This window comes from Macaca fascicularis, chromosome 11, assembly GCF_037993035.2.
Source record: "Macaca fascicularis isolate 582-1 chromosome 11, T2T-MFA8v1.1".
NCBI lineage: Eukaryota > Metazoa > Chordata > Mammalia > Primates > Cercopithecidae > Macaca > Macaca fascicularis.
Genome location: NC_088385.1, coordinates 116,044,920 through 116,067,523, shown reverse-complemented (window position 1 = coordinate 116,067,523; position 22,604 = coordinate 116,044,920). Strand labels below are relative to the sequence as shown.

The window sequence follows — 22,604 nt, the reverse complement described above, 5'->3', positions numbered from 1 at the left end:
GTTTTCAGCTGAACTGCTACAAGCCCAGTTTACGATCAAGGAGAAAACGTCAGGCCAATGTTTGCAATCGAATTGAGGAATTCCCTGAGGACAGGTCCTTCATAAACACAACAGAGGGGCTGGGTGCAGTGGCTCAGGCCTGTAATCCCAGCACTTTGGGAGGCCCAGGCAGGTGGATCACTTGAGCCCGGGAGTCTCAGACCAGCTTGGGGAACACGGTAAAACTCCATCTCTACAAAAATACAAAAAATTAGCCGGGCGTGGTGGGGTGTACCTATAGTCCCAGCTACTCGGGAGGCTGAGGTGGGAGGATCTCTTGAGCCCAGGAGGTTAAGGCTGCAGTGAGCCTGGGCGACAGAGTGAGACTTTGTCTCAAAAAACAAAATAAATAAAATAAAAACAACAGAAGACCGACCATTTTCTCATTTCTTACTAATGACCTCTGCTGTCATGGGGTAGACCTGACTCTCCACACGGATCTACATGCCTGCGCTCATAGGTGACTTTACCTTTATGCTAAAAATGGGCTCCGGCAGACAAAAGCCACTCATGACGTTGGTGAGGTTTTCCAGGACGCTGTGGAAGACCTGGTGCAGTTTCTCTCCAAGGATGGGCAGTGTCTGCTGGGCAGGGAGTTCTCCTGTGAACGGTTCAGCCTGATGAGACACCACAAGAATGACAGGTCAGGAAAACTCTGGGAATCCCAAATGGGACGGGGCAGAACAGGAGGTGGGGCAGATCCGCTGGCTTCCATATCAAGTGAGGATGAGGCCTGAGGAAAAAATCGAAGACAATGTACTGGAAAGTTAAAATGGCCAAACTCACACCCCTATGTGGGTTTTCCAAACCATTCCTTTTGAGTTCGAGACCAGCCTGGCCAACATGGCGAAATCCCATCTCTACTAAAAATACACAAAAAATTTTGCCAGTCACAGTGGCGCGTGCCTGTAATCTGAGCTACTCCAGAGGCTGAGGCAGGAGAATCAATTGAACCTGGGAGGCGGAGGTTGCAGTGAGCCAAGGTTGTGCCATTGCACTCCAGCCTGGGAAATTGAGTGAAATTCTGTTTTCCTCCACAGTCTGATCATGGCTTCTCCATCTGGGCCCCCACAGCCCAGGGCCAAGGGCAGTGTTCTAACTACACTCACCAAGTAAAATTACTTGATCTCCCAGTCTGTCTCACCAGCATTTACGTGAGGCTCAGGGAATGGGTGGCCAGGCCCTACCTTATTAACCCAGCACAGGAAATGTGTGCTGAAAGGAATCACAGTGCAGGTACCTGGACCTGCCCACTGATCCAAAAAGGCCCAGTCTATTCCTAGCTTTGGGAACTCCCTAAAGAGACTAATGATGCCAGGCGCAGTGGCTCACCTTTGTAATCCCAGCACTTTGGGAGGCCAAGGTGGGCGGATTGCTTGAGGCCAGGAGTTCAAGATCAGCCTGGCCAACCTAGTGAAACTCCATCACTACTAAAAATACAACAATTAGTCAGGCGTGGTGGCACAAACCTGTAGTCCCAGCTACTTGTTTGTGCTTGTTTGTACTCAGACTACCCGGGAGTCTGAGGCAGGAGAATTGCTTGAACCCAGGAAGTGGAGGTTGCAGTGAGCCAAGATCATGCCACTGCACTCCAGCCTGGGTGACAGAGTGAGACTCTGTCTCAAAAAAAAAAAAAAAAAAAAAAGAGAGAGGCTAATGAAAAGAATTGTAACAACAGTCATTTGCAGCAACATGGATGGAACTGGAGGATATCAGATTAGTATGTGAAATAATCTGGGCACAGAAAGACAAATTTAGCATGTTCTCACTCACATGTGAGTGTAGAAAATTAAAACAAATGAACTCATGGAAATAGAACGTAGAATGATGGTTGCCAGGGTCTGGGAAGGGTAATGGGGCTGGTGGGAGTGGGGATGGTTAATGGGTACAAAAATACAGTTCAATAGAATGAATAAGATCTAGTATTGAGGCTGGGCGTGGTGGCTCACACCTGTAATTCCAGCACTTCAGGAGGGCGAGGCAGGCGGATGACCTGAGGTCAGGAGTTTGAGATCAGCCTGACCAACATGGTGAAACCCCGTCTCTACTAAAAATACAAAAATTAGCCGGGCATGGTGGCAGGTGCCTGAAGTCCCAGCTACTCGGGAGGCTGAGGCACGAGAATCGCTTGAACCCTGGAGGTGGAGGTTACAGTGAGCCAAGATCACGCCACCGCACTCCAACCTGGGTGACAGAGCGAAACTGCATCTCAAAAAAAAAAAAAAAGATCTAGTATTGATAGCACAACAAGGTGACTCTATAGTCAATTAAAATTGAATGTATATTTTAAAATAACCAAAAGAGTAGAATTGGAATGTTCCTAGCGCAAAGAAATGATAAATGCTTGAGGTGATAGATACCCCAATCACCCTGATTTGATTATTAGACAGTATATGCCTATATCAAAGGTCACATGTACCCCATAAACATATACACCTATTATTAGACTGTATGCCTATATCAAAAGGTCACATGTACCCCATAAATATATACACCTATTATGTACCTATAATTATAATTTTTTTAAAAAAGAAAACAAATACAATCAATAGAATACTCTGGAGAAAAGAGACAATGTGATACTTGTAAATAATTTTTTTGCTGGACAGATGTACTAATTATTTTGGAGTCTTGCTTAGGAGGGTGTAAACATTCATTCATTCATCAAGACTTATTATTTCTCAGCACCCATTATGCCCCGAGCACTGTGCTAAGCCCCAGGATCACAACAGGAACATCGAAAGTAGTCCTTGACCTCAGGGACTCATAGGTAATGACAGGGCTTGACAAACGCTGAAAAATTAACAGGAATCTAAATTGGAGGTCCCCCCAAGAGCCTGAGCTCAGGGTCACATGACAGACACTCTGGTGCACCCCCTAGTGGTCCTGAGGAGAGGGTGACGGCCCCGGCACCTGCACTGCTATACGTTCATCCACCAACCAATATTTACAGAGCACCTCTGACGTACCAGCTCCTGTTTTTGGCACTGGGGACCCAGCAGTGAGCAAGAAAGCCAAAAAGCCCTGTTCTCCTGGTGTTTCCAGTCTCCTGGAGGCCAAATAATAAACCAAGGAGACAATCAGTGAGGTCATCTCTGTGAGGTGTGGTGTGTGTTCACACATGGGTAGAGGTGAGCACAATTTTTTAAAGGACGGTTGAAAGAGACATGACAACTACATGCAATGCGCTAACCTGGATGGGATCCTGAAAATTAGGTAAAAACTAAGAAAATCGTACACTCATGTCCATAGCTGCCTTATTCACAGTAGCCAAAAGGTAGAAACAATCCTAGTGTCTATCAGTGGATGAGTCAATAAACAAAATGTGATATACCCCTACAAGGGAATATTATGCAGCCTTAAAAAAACAGGGACATTCTGCCACATGCTATAAGATGGATGAAACTTGGAAACATTATACTAAATGTAGTCACAAAAGGTCAGATACTATATAGATTCCACCTATATGAGGCACCTAGAGGAGTTGAATTGATAGAGAGTAAGCAGAATAGTGGTTTCCAGGGGCTGGAGGGAGGAGGGAGGAGGGAGTTACTATTTAATGAGTGTCAAGTTTTAGTTTTGCAAGTGCTGGAGATGGATGATGGTGATGGTTGTGCAACCATGTGAATGTATTTAATACTGCTGAAGAGAACATTTAAAAATGGCTAAGACAGTAAATTTCATGTTATGTGTATTTAACCATAATTTTTAAAAAATGAACTAAGGAAATCTGAGTGAACAATAATGTACCAATATTGGTTCATTAAATGTGACAAATGGACCATACTATTGCAATAATAGTTAAATTTAAAACAGTTCATTATTATTCTTAAACAATAATACCTAATATATCGATATTGGTTCATTAAATATGCCAAATGGACCATGCTCGTGCAATAATAGTTAAATTAATAATAGTAAATTGATAATAATAGTAATTAATTGAGGCCAGGTGCAGTGGTTCACACCTGTAATCCCAGCACTTTGGGAGGCTGAGAAGGGTGGACCACCTGAGGTCAGGAGTTTAAGACCAGCCTGGCCAACATGGCGAAACCCTGTCTCTACTAAAAATAAAAAAATTAGCCAGTGTGGTGGTACATGCCTATAATCCCCAGCTACTCAGGAGGCTGAGGCAGGAGAATCACTTGAACCAGGGAGGCAGAGGTTGCAGTGAGCCAAGATCATGCCACTGCACTCCAGCCTGGGCAACAGAGCAAGACTCTGTCTCAAAAAAAAAAAAAAAAAAGAAGAAGAAGAAGAAGAAGACCGACAATTAATTGAATAATAATTAAATGAATGACAGGGAAACTGGCTACAGACAATATGGGAACTCTGTACTATTTACATAACTGTTCTGTACATCTAAAACTATACTAAAAATTAAGTCTATTAAAAAGAAAAGGTGGTCAGTGATCAAGAATGCCCTCATTGAGGGGAAGACATTGGAATCAAAGCTCCTAGGAGTTGGGAGTGATCCCTGAAAAGTCTGGGGTAGGTCCTTCATGGCAGAGAGGACAGCCCCCAGGAGGGAGGGATCCAGTGTATTCAAGTAAGTGATGGGGAGAGGGACAGAGGAGGAAGGCAGAGAAGAAAGCAGGGAACAGCTCATTTGGGGTCTTGTAGGTCACTGGCAGAAACTGGGTTTTACTCTAAGCAGGATGGAGAGCCGCAGAGAGGGATCTGAGCAAAGCAGGGTGCAGCTTCCTTGTGTTTCTGCACCATCACGGTGGCTGCTGAGATGAGCTCCGTCTGCAGGTGGAAGCAGGAGAAGAGCTATCAGCCTTGAGTCTACCTGTCTCACTGAACCAGCGGAGGCTGCAAGTGCACCTGCACCAGCCAGAGCACTTGGGCCGTGGAACCACATACCGGGTGGACCTTAGAAGGGTCATCAAGCTCCAGCCTGGCCACCACGCAGCCTGCTTCCAGCACGGCCCCTGGACGCTTGATGTACTTCACCCGGCCACTTTCCTGCACGTTCAGAGTCATGATCATCTTCATCACCTATTTCGTAAAAAGAAGAAATAGTACAGAGCCTGTCAGGATTGACACCCAGAGTCACCCAGAACTAGTGATGCCGGAGCAGGGACTCGTCACCTAAATGGAATGACTCCCTGGGCAGTGTTCAGGCAGAAGGGACAAGGAAAAGTGACCTTTACTGGAAGCCTGCTATGCACCAGGCAAGTGCCATTCACTCTGCAAAGCCAGCCAAGGAGGTGTTTGTGATGCCCATTTACAGATATGGAAACTGATGTTTATTTCCAAAGGGGGGTCTTCTCTCTCTTAGAAATACTGTTAAATCATGTTACATAGAGTGTTCATATACACGTTCCTAAAATGTACTGCATAAGTCAAACATTTTGTGAACAGTTTGTTTTATTAAAGGCACTTAGACAACCCTCAGGGAACACTCTGTGAAATGAAGAATCTGCTCATCAGCCCTTTCAATGTGCCTCTCTGAGTGTCTGGATATGTGGATGGCATGAGCTTTGTCACCATGGTGTCGGCTGCAGAGCCAGGACTACGCTGTCTCTCTTGCTTGGCAGTTCACAGCTTGGGCACCCAAGTCAGCCAGGCCTAGACTAGAATCCCAGGTCCCACCCCCCACAATACCTCTGTGATCTTCAGAAGTGGCTTCCCTCCTTGAGCCTCAGTTTCCCCAAGTGTAAAATGAGGAATAATGACAGTTTCACCTCTTAGGGCTCTTATGAGGATTAAATGAGATGCAGATCCTGCCATGCAGCAGGTCAATACGCAGTAGCTACTATTATTGCTGTATTTTCATTGCTATTATTGTTATTTTCCAGATTTGCATCTTGGCTTTGTGTGACCTCCAGCGAGTTTCTTAGCCTGCCTGGGCCCAGCTTTTTTATAAAATGGGGACCACATTTGTGCCCATCTCATACAGTTGCTGGGAAGGTTAAAAAATAAAGATCAGTAAAATGCTTAGAACAGCACCTGCCACATGGTTACAGCTTTGCAAGTATTGGCTGAACACCTTTCGATCACTGCTGGGGTCAATATTTAATATTTAATCAATGATTGATAATAATTGTTATTATTTCGGAGGCCAAAGCAGGTGGATCATCTGAGCTCAGGTGTTTGAGAACAGCTTGGGCAACATGACGAAACCCTGTCTCTAACAAAAATACAAAAAATTAAGTCAGGCGGGGTGGTGCGTGCCTGCAATCCCAACTACTTGGGAGGCTGAGGTGGGGGGATCACTTGAGCCTAGGAGGCGGAGTTTGCAGTGAGCCGAGATCACGCCACCATACTCCAGCCTGGGTGACACTGAGACTGTCTCAAAAAAAAAAAAAATCAAGGAAACTGATTTACAGAACAGTTTACAGAACAGTTTTGTAAATAGTACAGACAGTTCCCATATTCTCTGTATCCAGTTTCTGTGTCATTAACCTTCTTACTCATTCCTGGGGAGGTGTGCATTTTTTGAAGTTTTTTTCTTTGAATACTTCAGGGGATTTGGCTGAAACCCACAGACTGACTCCCTTAGGAATTTGCACACAGTGGCCAAGGGGAGAAGTAGGCCTCTTTGTTCAGACACGGGACAAAGCCAGAGGAGTGAGGGTTTGAGGGTTCAGGATTCCCCACGGCCGGCTCTGCAGTCACCTCCATCTCAGCGTAGCTGCTCCCAGCCTCAACGTGGCCCCCGTCCTCCACTGTGTACTGTGTCAGCTTCCCAGCCGAGGGGGATCTCAGGACCGTAGGATCATTCTCCTTCTCAAACACACATGTCTTATTGCCGATGGTAATTCGGTAACTGGGAGAGAGGAGGAGTGGGTAGGGAGACTGATGAGGACCATCAACCCAGCAAGCCGTAGTCCGGCTTTCAATACCATTTCCCCTTCCTAAAGGGGGAGTGTACCCTCTACATTCCCAAAGGGTGGCATTTGATAGTTATCTCAGAGACACTGAGAGTGAGGTCGGTGAACAAAAGGCTGTGATGCTTTCTTTGTGAGGCCGAGGTAGGAGGATCGCTTGAGGACAGGAGTTTAAGACAAGCCTGGGCAACACAATGAGACCCAGTCTCTACAAAAAATTAAAAAAAAAAAAAAAATTAGCTGGGCATGGTAGCACATGCCAGGAGTCCCAGCTACTCAGGAGGCTGAGGCAGGAGAATCCTTTAAGCCCAGGAGTTCGAGGCTATTGTGAGCTATAATTACTCTGTCACCCAGGCTGGAGTGCAGTGACACAATCATGGTTCACTGAAGTCTCGACCTCCCTGGGGTCAGGTGATCCTCCCATCACAACCCCCTGATTTGTGCTACTACACTTGGCTAATTGTTATATTTTATAGAGATGGGGTTTTGCCATGTTGCCCAGGCTAGTCTCAAACTTCTGGACTCAAGTGATCAGGGTCTCACTCTTGCCCAGGGTGGGCAACAGAGTGAGAACCAGTCTTTATTTTATTTTTTATTTTTTATTTTTTGAGACAGAGTCTCGCTCTGTCGCCCAGGCTGGAGTGCAGTGGCGTGATCTCGGCTCACTGCAAGCTCCGCCTCCTGGGTTCACACCATTCTCCTGCCTCAGCCTCCCAAGTAGGTGGGACTAAGGTACCTGCCACCACACCAGGCTAATTTTTTTTGTATTTTTTAGCAGAGACAGGCTTTCACCATGTTAGCCAGGATGGTCTCAATCACCTGACCTCGTGATCCACCCGCCTCGACCTCCCAAAGTGCTGGGATGACAGGCGTGAGCCACTGCGCCCAGCTGAGAACCAGTCTTTAAAATAAAATAATAAAAAGGATGTGACCCTTTTTTGGCTGAAAGCTGGTTCCTTTTACTGACATACTTCCAACAGGGCCTGACGCAGAAAAATCAATCAATGGATATGATTCAACAAATATTTACTGACTCAAAGTCTTAACCTTTGAACTGGGGAGAGTGGAACCTATAATAATCCTGAATATTCTTGGCAGATAGAACACGGGTTGAAAAAGAGATAACAGGCAGGGTGCAGTGGCTCATGCCTGCAATCCCAGCACTTTGGGAGGCCGAAGCTGGCTGACTGCTTCAGTCCAGAAGTTCAAGACCAGCCTGGGCAACATGGCAAAACCCCGTCTCTACAAAAAGTACAAAAATTAGCTGGGCGTGGTGGCATGTCCTTGTAGTCCCAGCAACTTGGGGGACTGAGGTGAGGGAATCATCTTGGAGCCCAGGAAGTCAAGGCTGCAGTCATGATGGTACCACTGTACTCCAGCCTGGGTGACAGAGCGAGACCCTCTCTCAAAAAAAAAAAAAAAAAGGGGGGATAACAAAACATTACTCTGGCATAAACCTAGTCTGCCTTCTTCCCAAATATTAAGGATTAAAAAGTCTCCACTCTCTAACTGGAGCTTTTCAGACTTTTCAGACATCCCCTCTCCTTTTGTCACCTTGGCCAGGTCTGTTTCATTGCGTGACCTCGGTGTGATCAGACACACTGGAGGCAGAGCATCTTTGGGGCCTATCTCACGATCTCACAAGCCCCTGTGCTAAGAGCTTCCAGGACATCTTGTGTGTTACTCGTCAGGTACACAACACCCTTTCCTGCCACTGTTTGTTCAGTGTGTCATCTTCCCCAATGGGCTGGAAGCTCGGCAAGTCGCACCCAGAATGCTATCCCAACACCTAGCACAGCGCCTGGTACGGAGGAGCTTGGTAGGGCACTGCCGCGCTAACTGGGTGGATGCCGGAGCTCAGACGCACAGGCAGCAGGCACCTCGTCACACACCTTGCAGGCCGCTGGAGCTGGGAGTCACGTCCCGTTCAGCTCTGAATCCCCACCAACCAGGTTACTAGAAAAGGGCCCCTAGGATCCTCCCCTAAATATCTGCCAGTTGCACAGAATTCCAACCAAGAGATTAGCTTCTCTGCACGCCCCCGGAATTTACTGGAGAGGTGCCTTCTCGAACACCCTTGGATCTGCACATAGGCCAGCACTGGGTTTTCCATGCCTAGGACAGAGAGCTGTGCACACCCAGCCCACAGTGGGACTCGCACCCCCACGAACCTGTCAACCTCTTCCTTCATGTAGGTGGTGTAGCTGTTCCCATTGTAGGAGAGCAGGAGCCCCCCATCGTTCAGCCGGTGGGCATCAATCTCGATGTGGCAGCCATTCATGATGAGAACGAACATGGTCAGAGACTGCCGGGCCACCTGTGAGGACAGGCCCCTTGTCACCGCCTGGGTTCAGGATGTGCTCCCAGAGCACTGTGTGGCCCCACTAACAACAAACAAGAGCTGGTTGTCCACCACAGAGGGCCAAGATGAACACCCCTGTCTCTTGGATCCAGCCCTCACAATCCCTGCCAAGGGAGCAGCTGCTGATGGGGCTGGGGGAGGCCTGAAGTAGCAAGCCACACCTGCCCGTGGGTAATATAGTCGCTGTCAAGCCATGTTGCCGACTGCATGCCCTCTGGGGCTAGTCTCCCTTCTGATTCCTGTCTCCAGCTCTTACTCTGGGTGAGGCAGCCTCAGAGACTCCACCAGCAGCCAGGTGCAATGGACTAAATGTTTGTGTCCCCACAAAATTCATAAGTTGAAATCCCAACCCCTAATGCGATGGCTTTAGGAGGTGGAGCCTTTGGGAGGTGATTAGATCATGAAGGTGGGGACCTCGTAAAAGAAATTAGTGCCCTTATATAAGATGCCCTGTAGAGCTCCATGGCCCCTTTCTGACATCTAAGGACATAGTGAAAGGACAGCATCTATGAAATGAAAGGTAGGTCCTCAGTAGATACCAAATCTGCCAGTGTCTTGATTTTGACCTTCCCAGCCTAGAGAATTGTGAGACATACAGTGTGTGGTTTAGAAGCCACTCAGTCTTTGGTATTTTATGACAGTAGCCCAAATGGACTAAGACACCTGAACGTAGACTAGGGCTCTGCTCCCCAGACCCAGCTCTGCCCAGGAGCACACAAGAGCTTTGGGACATGCGAGAGAGACACAGCCAAGCCCTGGTCCCAGCACTACATCTGCCTCTAGGAAGAGTGCCTGCCCCATCTGGTACTTCAGTTCAGTTTTCTCTCAGAAAACACACACCCTAAAGGGCCTTCAACCTATAAAATACACATTTTATGACACAAGGTAGCAAGAAATAGAAGAATGTGTATTGCAGCACTATTTGTAATAACAATAAAAATTAGAACCAAATTAGCAAGCCAACAACCTTGCAATGGAACACTCTAGATCTGCCCTGTCCGATAGGGTGACCCCTAATCACACACAGCTATTTAAATTGATCAAAATTAAACAAAATGTAAACTTCAGTTCCTCAGTCACACTTGCCACTTTCAAGTGCTCAGTCACCGCATAAGGGCAGCATCGTGGACACAGCAGGTAAGGAACGTTCCCATCACTACTGAAAGTGCGGGGAGACAGTGCTGTAGACATGAGTTTAGACTCGTGTTAAAGAAAACTGGTTAATAACATGGAAAACTTTATGCCACGATCATATCAAAGCTGCAAAACTGTATTTGCACCATGATCTCAACTTTGTAAAATTAATGCAAAGGAAAAAAGTATGTAACACAGATTTGCTAAAATGTTCACCAGGATTACCTCTAGGCATTAGCATATGATGGATTTGTTTTCCTGATTTTTTAGGCTCGCTTGAAATTTTGAAATTTTCTACATTGTGCATGTGTGACATTTAAAATCAAGTTAGGGGCAGCCAGGTCCCCAAAGGTAGCCAAGAGGCATTAGGGGCAAAGGAGGATGATTGTGAAAGCACACCCTGATCAATGACACACAGGTTTAGTTGAACTAAAGCCCCCAAATCTTCCAAGTTGTGAGTTCTACTCGTGCTCATCTATATTAAATAGAAAGCATTAGTTAAAAAAAACAAAAATTCTGTCTCAGAAGCAGACTCAAACTCTGTCCTCTTTTCCCTCCCGACAATGTGGCCTTCCTGGAACCTGGAATGTGACCTTATTTGGAACGGGATGGAACTAAGATGAAATCATACTGGATCAGGGTAGGCGCTAAATCCAAGGTGACTGGTGTTCATACAAAGAAACACAAAGACACAGTCATGGAAGACAATGTGAACACACACACACACACACACACACACAGGCAGAGGCCGGGGGGTGGCTCATGCCTGTAATCCCAGCACTTTGGGAGGCCAAGGCAGGCAGATCACTTGAGCTCAGGAGTCCAAGACCAGCCTAGGCAACATGGTGAAATCCCATTTCTACTAAAAATACAAAAATTAGCCAGGCATGGTGGCATATGCCTATAATCTCAGCTACTCAGGAGGCTGAGGCAGGAGAATTGCTTGAACCTGGGAGATGCAGCTTGCAGTGAGCCAAGATTGCACCACTGCACTCCAGCCTGGGCGACAGAGTGAGGCTCCATTTGGGAAAACAAAAAAATCAGAGACAGATGGGCAAGGCAGCCACAAGCCAAAAATCACCAGGGACTGCCAGCAGCACCAAAAGCTGGCAAGGCTCAGAACAGATCCTGCCCCAGCGCCTTCTTCAGAGAGACCACGGCCCACCAACACCTTGATTTTAGACTTGGCCTCCAGAACTGGGACAGAATAAATTTTTGTTGGTTTAAACCAGTTTGTGGTACCTTGTCACCGCAGCTACAGGAAACTTATCCACGCTCCACTGTGCCCTCTGCGAACTGCACAGCCCTACATGTTCTAAGAGCCAAAGTGTTTAGGTGTCAAGGTCACGGACTACACGGGCATTCCTGAGGAACACAAGTGCTCAAACCCAAGCATGGGCAAATCCACTCCAGGGATGGTGCATGGAAGAAAGAAACTCCCTGAAGCTTGCACAGTGTTGGAGACATCGGAGAGGCACGGGGCCATTTACCTTGAGAATGTACTTAATGCCTCCGTAAATTAATTCCACATCTACAATGTTCAGTAGTGAATCCGCTGGGAGGACCTGGCCCCTGAAAGAAAAGACAGGGCCATGGTCAGCCTTGGGAGGGACTGAGAACTCCACAGCCATCCCTTGCATTTAAAAAAATTACGCAGCTCTCTGCATCAGCAAACCTGACTGCACTAAAAATGCTAAGCCTGGGCCGGGCGCAGTGGCTCACGCCTGTAATCCCTGCACCTTGGGAGGCTGAGGCAGGCACATCACTTGAGGCCAAGAGTTCAAGACCAGCCTGGCCAACATGGCAAAACCCCACCTCTACTAAAAATACAAAAATTAGCCAGACATGGTGACATGCACCTGTCAACCCAGCTACTCGGGAGGCTGAGGCACAAGAATTGCTTGAAAGCAGAGGGGGCGGAGGTTGCAGTGAGCTGAGATTGCACCATTGCACTCCAGGCTGGGTGACAGAGCGAGACTGTATCTCAAAAAAAAAAAAAAAAAAAAAAGCTAAGTCTGATTAAAAGGCACGCACAGAACCTGAATCACCCCGAGGAGCCTGATATTGCTCAGAACTTAAGGAATCAGCACTTGCTGAAGGATCTGAAATCTTAAAAATGCTTTTTGGGAGCAAAATCCATAATGGCCTCTCGGAAAAATTTCACAAATGGGATCCTGCCTCCTGCTTATGAAAGAAACCTGAGCAGGGACTACGAAGCTACTACCGTTCAAAAGCATAACAAAGCACTAAAAACGTTTCTCGCCGGCATGGTGGCTCACACCTATAATCTCAGCACGTTGAAGAGTTGAGGCAGGAGGATTGCTTGAGGCCACGAGTTTGAGAACAGCCTTGGGGGAGATATAGTGAGATCCCATCCATACAGAAAATTTTAAAAATTGGCCAGGCATGATGGCATGCACTGGTGGCCCCAACTACTTGGGAGGCTGAGGTGGGAGGATCACTAGAGCCCAGGAAGTCGAGGCTGCAGTGAGCTGTGATCACACCACTGCACTCTAGCCTGGGTGACAGCCTGGATGACAGAGAACTCTCTCAAAAAAAAAAAAAAAAAAGTCCTTTTACTTTCTTTTGGTAGTTCCTTTGCCTCTTGCAGTAGTTATTAACTGGGGGTGATTATTCTGCTCCTAACCCTGGGACTTTGGGCAATGTCTGGAGATGTATTTGATTGTCATGGCTCAGAGGGAAGGGCTGCTCCTGGCATTTAGTAGGGAGAGGCCAGGAATGCTGCTAACATCCTACGATGCACAGGACAGGCTCCCAAACAAAAAATGATCCAGCACAAAACGTTCAAGTGCTGAGGCTGAGAAACCCCGGCCTATCCTAACAGAGATCGCCTGGTTGCTTTCCATTCTGGTCCATTTTATGATGACCCTCTGATTCAGGTCTGGGAATGCACCCATTTGTAGAGATGACCTTTCAGCCGCTTTGCTTCCCAAATCCACCTCCTCGAACTCAGAACTCCTGACTACTATGATGTACCTTACACAAGTCAGCATGGATCTCTACACAACAGTCTGTACACTGACTGCCACCCTGGCCTCGAGAATCCCATTCCCTGACCCACCGCCTCTTTGAGGGTGGCCTAGGTTGATCCGCAGAGGAATTTCCCCGAGGCAAGACTGGAGGAGAGACTCACCAATTGCCTGGTGACCAACTGGCCACACAAATAAAGGAGACAGGTTCTGCCTCCTAAGCTGCTAACACATATCACAAAAGCAGAAGGGAACTGCCACAGGCCCTACCTTTCCAGGCAGTGTAAGAAATCTGTCATGCACGTTCTGAACATCGCATCCGCCACGTTCAAGGCCCCGCATACCACCCCAAGCATGATATCCGGTTTCTCCGCCTAGGAGAGAATGTACTTCAGTATCCTCAGGAAGCTGAGGTCTCGGCCATCCAGAGGGGAGACACAGGCAGCTCACTCTCCACCTGCACTTTCTCAGCAATGAGGTAGTCCAACCACCCGGTGTCGATGTCATTGTTCTGGAAGCTCTCGGTCTCCAGGAGGTTAATGAGGTATTCCACGGTGGTCCTAAAGTCACCTCGGATGGACAGTTCCTTCAAAGCCACCACCATGTTCCTTGAAGGGAAAGGCACATGGATCATTCTCCAAATTCATGCATACATCAACGGAGTTGCTGCAATCATGTGGTTCAGAGAACTAGAAAAGCACAGGAGTGGCCAGGTGTGGTGGCTCATGCCTGTAATCCCAGCACTTTGGGAGGTTGAGGTAGGTGTATCACTTGAGGTCAGGAGTTCGAGACCAGCCTGACCAACATGGTGAAACCCCATTTCTACCAAAAACACAAAAATTAGCTCAGCATGGTGGAGCACACCTGTAATCCCAGCTACTCGGGAGGCTGAGGCAGGAGAATCGCTTGAACCTGGGAGGCAGATGTTGCAGTGAGCTGAGATCGCCACTGCACTCCAGCCTGGGCGACAGAACGAGACTCTGTCTCAAGAAAGAAAAGAAAGAAAAGAAAAAAAAAGAAAAGAAAAGAAAAGAGAGGAGAGGAGAGGAGAAAAAAAAGGAAAGGAAAGGAAAGAGAAAAGAAAAGCACAAGAGTTAAGAGAAGGCTCTGACTGACACAGCCAGTACACTGATTCAGCACCACGGTTTACTGCCTGGGTAATCCTGGCCAAGTGACTTGGGAGCTCTGGGCCTCACTTTCCTCATAAGGAAAATGGGGAAACAGCCCTGACTTCAGAAGGGTGTTTCCGAATTGAAAGGAGACAACCCATGTAATGCACATGGCCACTGGTCAATAAATGTTAACTACAATGAACGTGATTAGTTACCATTGTTATCATTATTGACTATAATAGTTAATGATTAGTAGACAGAGAACCGGCCAGCCATGGTGGTTCACGCCTGTAATCCCAGTACTTTGGGAGTCTGAGGTGGGAGGACTGCTTGAAGCGAGGAGTTCAAGATCAGCCTGGGAAAAATAGTGAGACCCTATCTCCACAAAAAAGTTTTTTAAATCAGCCAAGCTTGGTGGTACGTGACTGTATTCCCAGCTACTCAGGAGGCTGAAGGGGGAAGATCACTTGAGCCCAGGAGTTTGAGGCTGCAGTGAGCTATGATCACACCACTGCATTCTAGCCTGGGCAACACAGTGAGACACCATCTCTTAAAAGAAGAAAAGACAGAGGGAAAATTGGTCACTGCCTCTGTCTCTTCCTTGACCTATTCCAATCTCCTCCTGTCCCCAGAGCTGGTGCCACCCTCTCACCATCCACACAGCTGCTCCACCTGTGTATGTGGGGTGCACCTGCAGATGGATGGCACTGTCACCCAGCTCAGGGGCCTGGTGGGCCCCATGGCTGCCTCTCCCCAACACATAGCCTCCAATCTCCAAGTGCACCAGTTCAAATGGCTAAACCTCAGGCTGGGCGTGGTGGCTCACGCCTGTATCCCAGCACTTTGGGAGGCCAAGGTGGGCGGATCACCTGAGGTCGGGTGTTCAAGACCAGCCTGACCAACATGGAGAAACCCCATCTCTACTAAAAATACAAAATTAGCCGGGCGTGGTGGTGCATGCCTGTAATCCCAGCTACTTGGGAAGCTGAGGCAAGAGAATCGCTTGAACCCGGGAGGCAAGGTTGCGGTGAGCCAAGATCGTGGCATTGCACTCCAGCCTGGACAACAAGAGCGAAACTCCACCTGAAAAAAAACACAAATGGCTAAACCTCTACTCCCTATGGCTTCACGGTGAGTGTGGGCAGGTATCTGAATACCTCTTCTTCTGGGAGAGAAAGCTTTCTTTCTTTCTCTTTTGAGACAGAGTCTCACTCTGTCGCCCAGGTTGGAGTGCAGTGGCACAATCTCAGCTCACTACAACCCCCGCCTCCCAGGTTCAAGTGATTCTCCTGCCTCAGCCTCCCAAGTAGCTGGGATTACAGGCGCCCACCACCATGCCTGGCTAATTGTTATATTTTTAGTAGGGATGGGGTTTCAGTCTTGTTGCCCAGGATGGTCTCGAACTTAGTGCTGGGATTACACGCGTGAGCCACCGAGCCCCCTTTTTTTCTTTTCGAGATGGAGTTTCACTCTTGTTGCCCAGGCTGGTGTGAAATGGCATCATCTCAGCTCACTGCAACCTCCACCTCCCAGGTTCAAGCAATTCTCCTGCCTCAGCCTCCTGAATAGCTGATATTACAGGTGGCCACCAGGACGCCCCGCTAATTTTTGTATTTTTAGTAGAGACAGAGTTTCGTCCTGTTGGCCAGGCTGGTCGTAAACTCCTGGCTTCAAGTGATCCGCCGTGGCCTCCGAAACTGCTGGGATTACAGGCGTGAGCCACTGTGCCCAGCCGAGAAAGTTTTCATGTCTGGCAGCGTCCTGTGTGCCGTCAGCAGGTAACAGGGAAGGACACTGATGACCCCACTTTGGGGGTGAGAAAATGAAGACCCAATGAGGTAAACCAAGGGTATCCACAGGCCATGAGTCACCTGTGGGTCTGGAAGCCGGGTCTGAGTTAACCCGCTGGCCTCACAGGTGCGTGGCTTGTCCCAGTTTCCTCTGGGCGGTCCCCATTTTAGCACTGAGAAGTCCTTCAGCCTGAGAAACTAGTGCCAGGAAAACCAGGAGAGCTGATCCCCCTGCTGGACTCTCACTAAGAGCAATAAGAAAAGCTGGAATTTCTGCCTATGAGTTCTGTTGAAGTTGCAGTTGGTCCACTCGTAGCACGTGACAAGCCACAGGTCACTTCACTTGGAGGGGTCTGGGTTGGCTGACCTGTCTCCCGCGTCCCATTAAGCCCTTTTTGCTGCAATCTTCCATAAACTTCAAGGATCTCAATTTTTCACTAAGCATGATTAAAATTAATTATTCTAAGCTGGCAAAGAAAGCCTGATCATCAAAACTGCCCAACTCAATTCAATTCATGGCTAAGTGCCCCAGGCCAGATTTTAATGCTAAGGCCTTTGGGATTTTTTCACTCCGAAGGGCAGTTATTTACCCACACAAAAACCTTTAATTACAAAGTAAACTAGTTTTCTACCTTTCCACACCCATGTCAAGTCACGGCAAGTGTTGGATGTGGTGTGTCAGAATTTGGGGGTCCCTCTGTCAATGTGGGCTTCTCAGCTCTGCAGAAACTATCACAAGCATGGGAGGACTTGGCTGAGCTGGGGACATGGGGCTGCTGTCACAGGCCTCGGTGGTGGGTGGTTCACAGCAGGACACACTCCTTAAAATTTAGTCTTCCACATGAAATACAACCAATTAGGGAACTACCGATAAGGTTTAAATGTAAAGGAGCTTCCTTCCCCCTTTCTTCAGCTATAGTACTTAGCACCTTTTAACCTTTGGGTACTCCTTGAACGATCTTTAGATCTCCTTCAAGCTAGACCTCTTATGAGCTCAAGACCAAATGACATGGTGCACTCATTTTACTTTGTGGATCTTCAATAAAGGAAAAGGGCAGGTTTTGATCTTGAACTTCAAGCACAGGGTATTTAAAATGGGGCCTACCCTGTGATTTACTTTTCTGGGTCTCCTCAAATGCAACTGTATCTGAAGCCCCAGGGGACCTTTTAGTTTCTTAAAGGAAGGAATTGAGAAAAGGAGGAAGTGGGAAGGGAAGGAAAGAAGGAAGGAAGGAAAGACGGAGGAAGAAAGGGAGGGGGAGGAAAGCAGAGAAGGGAGGAAAAGAAGGAAGGAGGGAGGAAGGGAGGAAGAAAGAAGACAGGAAGACAGGGAGGAAGGGAGGAAAGAAGGGAAGGGGAGGAGAGGGGAGGGGAGGGAATGGAAGGGGAGGGGAGGGCAGAAGAGGGGAGGAAGGAAGGAAGGAAGACAATGGAAGGGAAGGAAGGAAGGAAGAAAGAGAGGAAGGGAAGAAGGAAGGGAGGAAAAAGCGAGGGAAGGAAGAGGGGAAGAAGGGAGAGAGGGAGGGAGGGAAGGAAGGAAGGAAGGAAGGAAGGAAGGAAGGAAGGAAGGAAGGAAGGAAGGAAGGAAGGAAGGAAAGAAAAGAAGGAAGGGAGAGAGATACTGACGAAATGGCCTCTTCCCGGTTCTCTCCCCAGGAGAAGCAGTGCCCAAACTGGGAATCCGCAAACTCATGCAGGCCTCCAGTAGCAGCCACACTGAAGTAACCCCACACGTTCTTGCTGCTGCGGAAATTCAGTTCCTGGACAGTCCCGGAGCTCGGCTTAAACCCCTGGAGTCCGGACAGAAAACGCAAAATAGAAGAAATCACTATTCCAGATATATTTTCATCAGAATTCAGTCCTGGGAAAACCCAAGAACCCCTACCCTAACCAAAAGCTTAGGGTACTCAATAAAACACTGATATCTCTTGTTACAGGCATGGATGTATCTATTCATGGGTGTACCCATATGAGCACCTCAATGCCTATAATCCTTATTTTTTTTAACTGTAAAAAAATAACCAAGTTGGATCAGTCGCAGTGGCTCATGTCTGTAATCCCAGCACTTTGGGAGGCAGAGGTAGGAGGATCACTTGAGCCCAGGAGTTCAAAACCAGCCAGAGTAACATCTGGAGACCCCATCTCTACAAAAAATAAAAACAATTAGCCAGGTGTGGTGGCACACACCTGTACTCCCAGCTACTTGTGGGGCTGAGGCAGGAAGATCTCTTGAGCCCAGGAGATTAGGCTACAGTGAGGCACGACGATGCCACTACACTCCCACCTGAGTGATAGAGCAAGACCCTGTCTCTAGATAAATAAATAAACAAAATAAGTGAGTTGGGACAGAGATGGCAGTGCAGGTGTTAAATGGGCGAATGTTGATGACTATTGGAGCTGGGTGAAGGGACATTCTGACTTTATATGATTGACGTTTTGAAAATAAAAAGTTTAAATAAAAGTGAAGACAGGTTAGATTTCCAATTCTGGATAATGAAAACCTCTGCAGGTGAAGAAATCTAGGGCGTCCCAGGCAGGGCCCTTGCTGCTGGGAAGGGGCCATTTCATCGGTATTTCCTTCCTTTCCTCTCTCCTTCCTTCCTCCTTCCCTCTCTCCCTCTCTCTCTCCCTTCTTCCTTCCTCACTTCCCCCTTCCCTCCTTCCTTTTCTACCCCTTCTTCCCTCCCTCCCTCCATCCCCGTCTTCCTCACCCCATCGGCCAGGCTGCTGCCAACACACACCTGATCCCCTCTGGGGGAATGGCCCGTCTGCCTCTGAGTACAATTTTGGTAAGAGTGGGTGGACATGGCACCTGTCACTGGGATTAGGGCTCCTGAACTAAGGGATGAAGGTTTCTGGGAGAGGTATGTAGAGGTGAGAGATGGAGAGACCCAAGTGCCTGGGCTGTTACCATACCTGGTCCTCCATCCTCCCAGGAACCTGGGAACTAGCCATCATCCCTCCAAAAAATTCCCCCTTTGCATGTCCACCAGAGTCGGTATTTGGTTCACAGCCAAGAACCCCAAATGAATGCGGCTACCCTAGCTTAAAATTATTTAATTAAAAGGGGTGGAGGTGTACCCTCTCTTACCCCCAGATTCCTGACTGTAATAATTAAGCCATTAAGTTGTAGTAGATTGATGAGTCCTGTGACAATCAATGGTTGCTATGCATGTAAACTGTAAGGGATGCCAGTTGGTTTGTTTTTTAAGACCCAAGTAAGACCAAGTCACAAAGGGACTGTCTACAATGAGCCAGACTTTATACTGTGGCAAAAAGTACACGGGGCCAGAAATCCAAGGACTAGGGTTCTAAACCTGGCTGCTTGTCCCAAAGATAGGCATGGCTTTTGGAATCCACTGACGGGTCTCAGCAGGTCCCAGACAAGAGACAGGAAGCAAGTTACCCCAGGCTCTTTGCCTGTAATGTGGGGTGACAATGTCCAGCAGCAGGAGTTCCTATAAGAGAGCACTGAGACACGGGAAGGCTCGGCCCAGAGCCTGGCAATAATCCAAAAATCCAATAAATCCAGCTGGGTGCGGTGGCTCATGCCTGTAATCCCAACACTTTGGGAGGCCAAGGCGGGAGGATCACTCGAAGTCAGGAGTTCGAGACAAGCCTGGACAATATGGTGAAACCCCGTCTCTACTAAAAATACAAAAATTAGCCGGGCATTGTGGCGGGCACCTGTAATCCCAGCTACTTGGGAGGCTGAGGCAGGAGAATCGCTTGAACCTGGGAGGCGGAGGTCGTAGTGAGCCAAGATTGCGTCACTGCACTCCAGCCTGGGTGACAGAGTGAGACTTCATCTCACAAAAACAAGAATAAAAATAAATAAAAATCCAATAAATCCAATAATCCAATAAACCATGGCCTGTCCCTTCCCATGCCTCAGTTTCCCCATTTGTAAACTGAGATGCCTGGATAGCTTATGGGTGTCTCTTCTCAGGCCAACATCCAGGGTCCCCACATGCTGGGAGATCTGAGATGGTGAAAACACAGGGGCCCGCATAACTTGCCTCATCTGGGTTTTCACTGGTGATTCTGGCGGCAATGACGTGACCTCGGGCGAAGGGAGGGTTTGACGGGGTTTCGAAAGAAATGGGAGTCACTCCCCATGGCGACTCTCCGTACAGAAGCCGGATATCCTTCAGCCGGTGCAGTGGCACGCCCATGGCGATCTAAAATCAAGAGATCCAACCCACAGACTGTCAGCCCTACCAGAACACGGCCCCAAAATACCAGGCACAGTGGTAGATGCAATAGAGGTTCAGTCAATGATTTAGGATATACAGACACTACTCTATAGACAACATGGTGCTCTACTGTGGCCAGAAAGCCAAAGAAAGAAAAAGTCATAAGGCATGAATCTTTCATGGTGGAGCAAATAGTACATTTGGGAAAAGGAAAAATATTTATGAAAGGACATCACACAAGAAAATACATGCATTAAGTAATACACGCACTAGACTTTTACAGCTAGGGAAGGTGAGAAGTAACCATGTTGGCTGTAGAGTTAAAGGAGGTTTTTGTAAAGGGTACCCAAACAGGAAACTGGACATGAAGAATTGGTAAAAAATAGACAATTATGGAACCAGCTTAACCAAATGATCAGAGTTAGCATGCTTCATGATGGGATGTATTAAGGACACAACACCTGTGTAGCATTCTGCCAAAATGTGTAGCAGGAATTGAACAAGGAAGAAACATCAGAGAAATCCACAGTGAGGGACATTCTGCCTGAGCTCCTCAAAAATGCCAGTGTTCATGCCTGTAATCCCAGCACTTTGGGAGGCCGAAGCAGGCAGATCACTCGAGCCTAGGAGTTGGAGACCAGTCTGGGCAACATAATGAGACCCCATCTCTACAGAAAAAATTAAAAAAACATTAGCCGGGCATGGTGACTTGCACTTGTGGTCCCAGCTACTCAGGAGGCTGAGGAAGGAGGATTACTCAAGCGTGGGAGGTTGAAGCCGTAGTGAGTCATGATGGTACCACTGCACTCCAGCCTGAGTGACAGAGCAAGACTCCATCACAAAAAAAAAAAAAAAATTAATGCCAATGTCAAGGATGAAAAAAGACTATGGAATGCTTTCAGATTAAAGAGATTAAAGACACATGAAAATAAAATGGAATATGTCACCCTGGGTTGGATCCTGGATTTAAGAGACAAACAAAAAACAGCCATAAAGAGACATTATTGGAACAACAGGGAAAATATTTAATGTGAATGGTATATGTTAGATATAGATGTGGTATCAATGCTTATTTCTCAAGTGTCATAACTGCACTAGGGTATTGGACCAGAATGTTCTTGTTCTAGGGGGCCCTTAGAATGAAGTATTCAGAGGCCATATGTTACGAAGTTTCACTCAAACCACTGCTCAAAAGATTGAGCCCATGGCCAGGCACAATGACACACACCTGTAATCCCAGCATTTTGGGAGCCCGAGGTGGGCTGATCAATTGAGGTCAGGAGTTTGAGACCAGCCTGGCCAACATGGTGAAGCCCTGCCTCTACTAAAAATACAAAAATTAGCTGGGTGTGGTGGCGTGCACCTATAATCCCAGCTACTCGGGAGACTGAGGCAGAAGAATTACTTGAACCTGGGAGGTGGAGGTTGTAGTGAGCCAAGATCGCACCACTGCACTCCAGCCTGGGTGACAGAGAGAGACTCCATCTCAAAAAAAAAAAAAAAAAAAAAAAAAAAAAAAAATGATTGCGCCCCCTAAAATTATACAAACAGACAGAAGAGAGGCAAAGCAAATGTGGCAACTGATGGATCTACATGCAGGGTGTATGGGTGTTAATTGTATCATTCTTGCAACTTTTTTGAAATCTTTCAAACTAAAAAAAATAGAGAAAAATTTTTTTTAATTCTGCAGAAGGAAGAAAAAGAGGAAGGGAGGGAGACCAGCCTGGGCAATATAATGAGATCCCATTATGGGAAGAAAGAAGGAAGGAAGAAAACAATAAAAACAATTTAGAGAAGAAATAAAGGACATCCAAATTGGAAAGGAAGAAGTCCAATTATGCTTGTTTACAGATGATATGATCTTAAAATTGGAAAAACCTAAAGAATCCACCAAAAAACTATTCAAATTGATAAAAAAAAAAAAATTCAGTAAATCTACAGGATACAAAATCAACATACAAAAATCAGTAGCATTTCTATATGCCAAGAGCAAACGGTCTGGAAAAAAAAATCAAGAAAGTAATTCCATTTATGATAGCTACAAATAAAATAAAATCCCTGGAATAAACTTAACCAAAGAAGTAAAAGGTCTTGATAATAAAAAGCATAAAACATTGATGTAAGACATTGAAGAGAACACAAAAA

At 47.1% G+C, this 22,604-nt stretch overlaps 1 protein-coding gene across 11 annotated transcripts in view; it reads right to left on the bottom strand.

Annotated features, from left to right (window-relative positions):
• The window catches only part of ACACB (acetyl-CoA carboxylase beta), a 166,411-nt gene that overhangs the window by 61,979 nt on the left and 81,828 nt on the right, over positions 1–22,604 (bottom strand). For all 11 annotated transcript variants that reach the window (XR_012420593.1, XR_012420594.1, XM_065524772.1 and 8 more), the window contains 9 exons: positions 20,283–20,444; positions 17,890–18,053; positions 13,819–13,969; positions 13,632–13,735; positions 11,862–11,943; positions 9,047–9,192; positions 6,664–6,814; positions 4,906–5,040; positions 510–656 (listed from right to left, as the gene is read on the bottom strand). Coding sequence is in view for 9 of the 11 variants with exons in the window: in XM_065524772.1 (XP_065380844.1) it covers positions 510–656; positions 4,906–5,040; positions 6,664–6,814; positions 9,047–9,192; positions 11,862–11,943; positions 13,632–13,735; positions 13,819–13,969; positions 17,890–18,053; positions 20,283–20,444 (1,242 nt within the window). In the remaining 2 variants the exon portion in view is untranslated. The remainder of the gene's footprint in view (positions 1–509; positions 657–4,905; positions 5,041–6,663; positions 6,815–9,046; positions 9,193–11,861; positions 11,944–13,631; positions 13,736–13,818; positions 13,970–17,889; positions 18,054–20,282; positions 20,445–22,604) is intronic.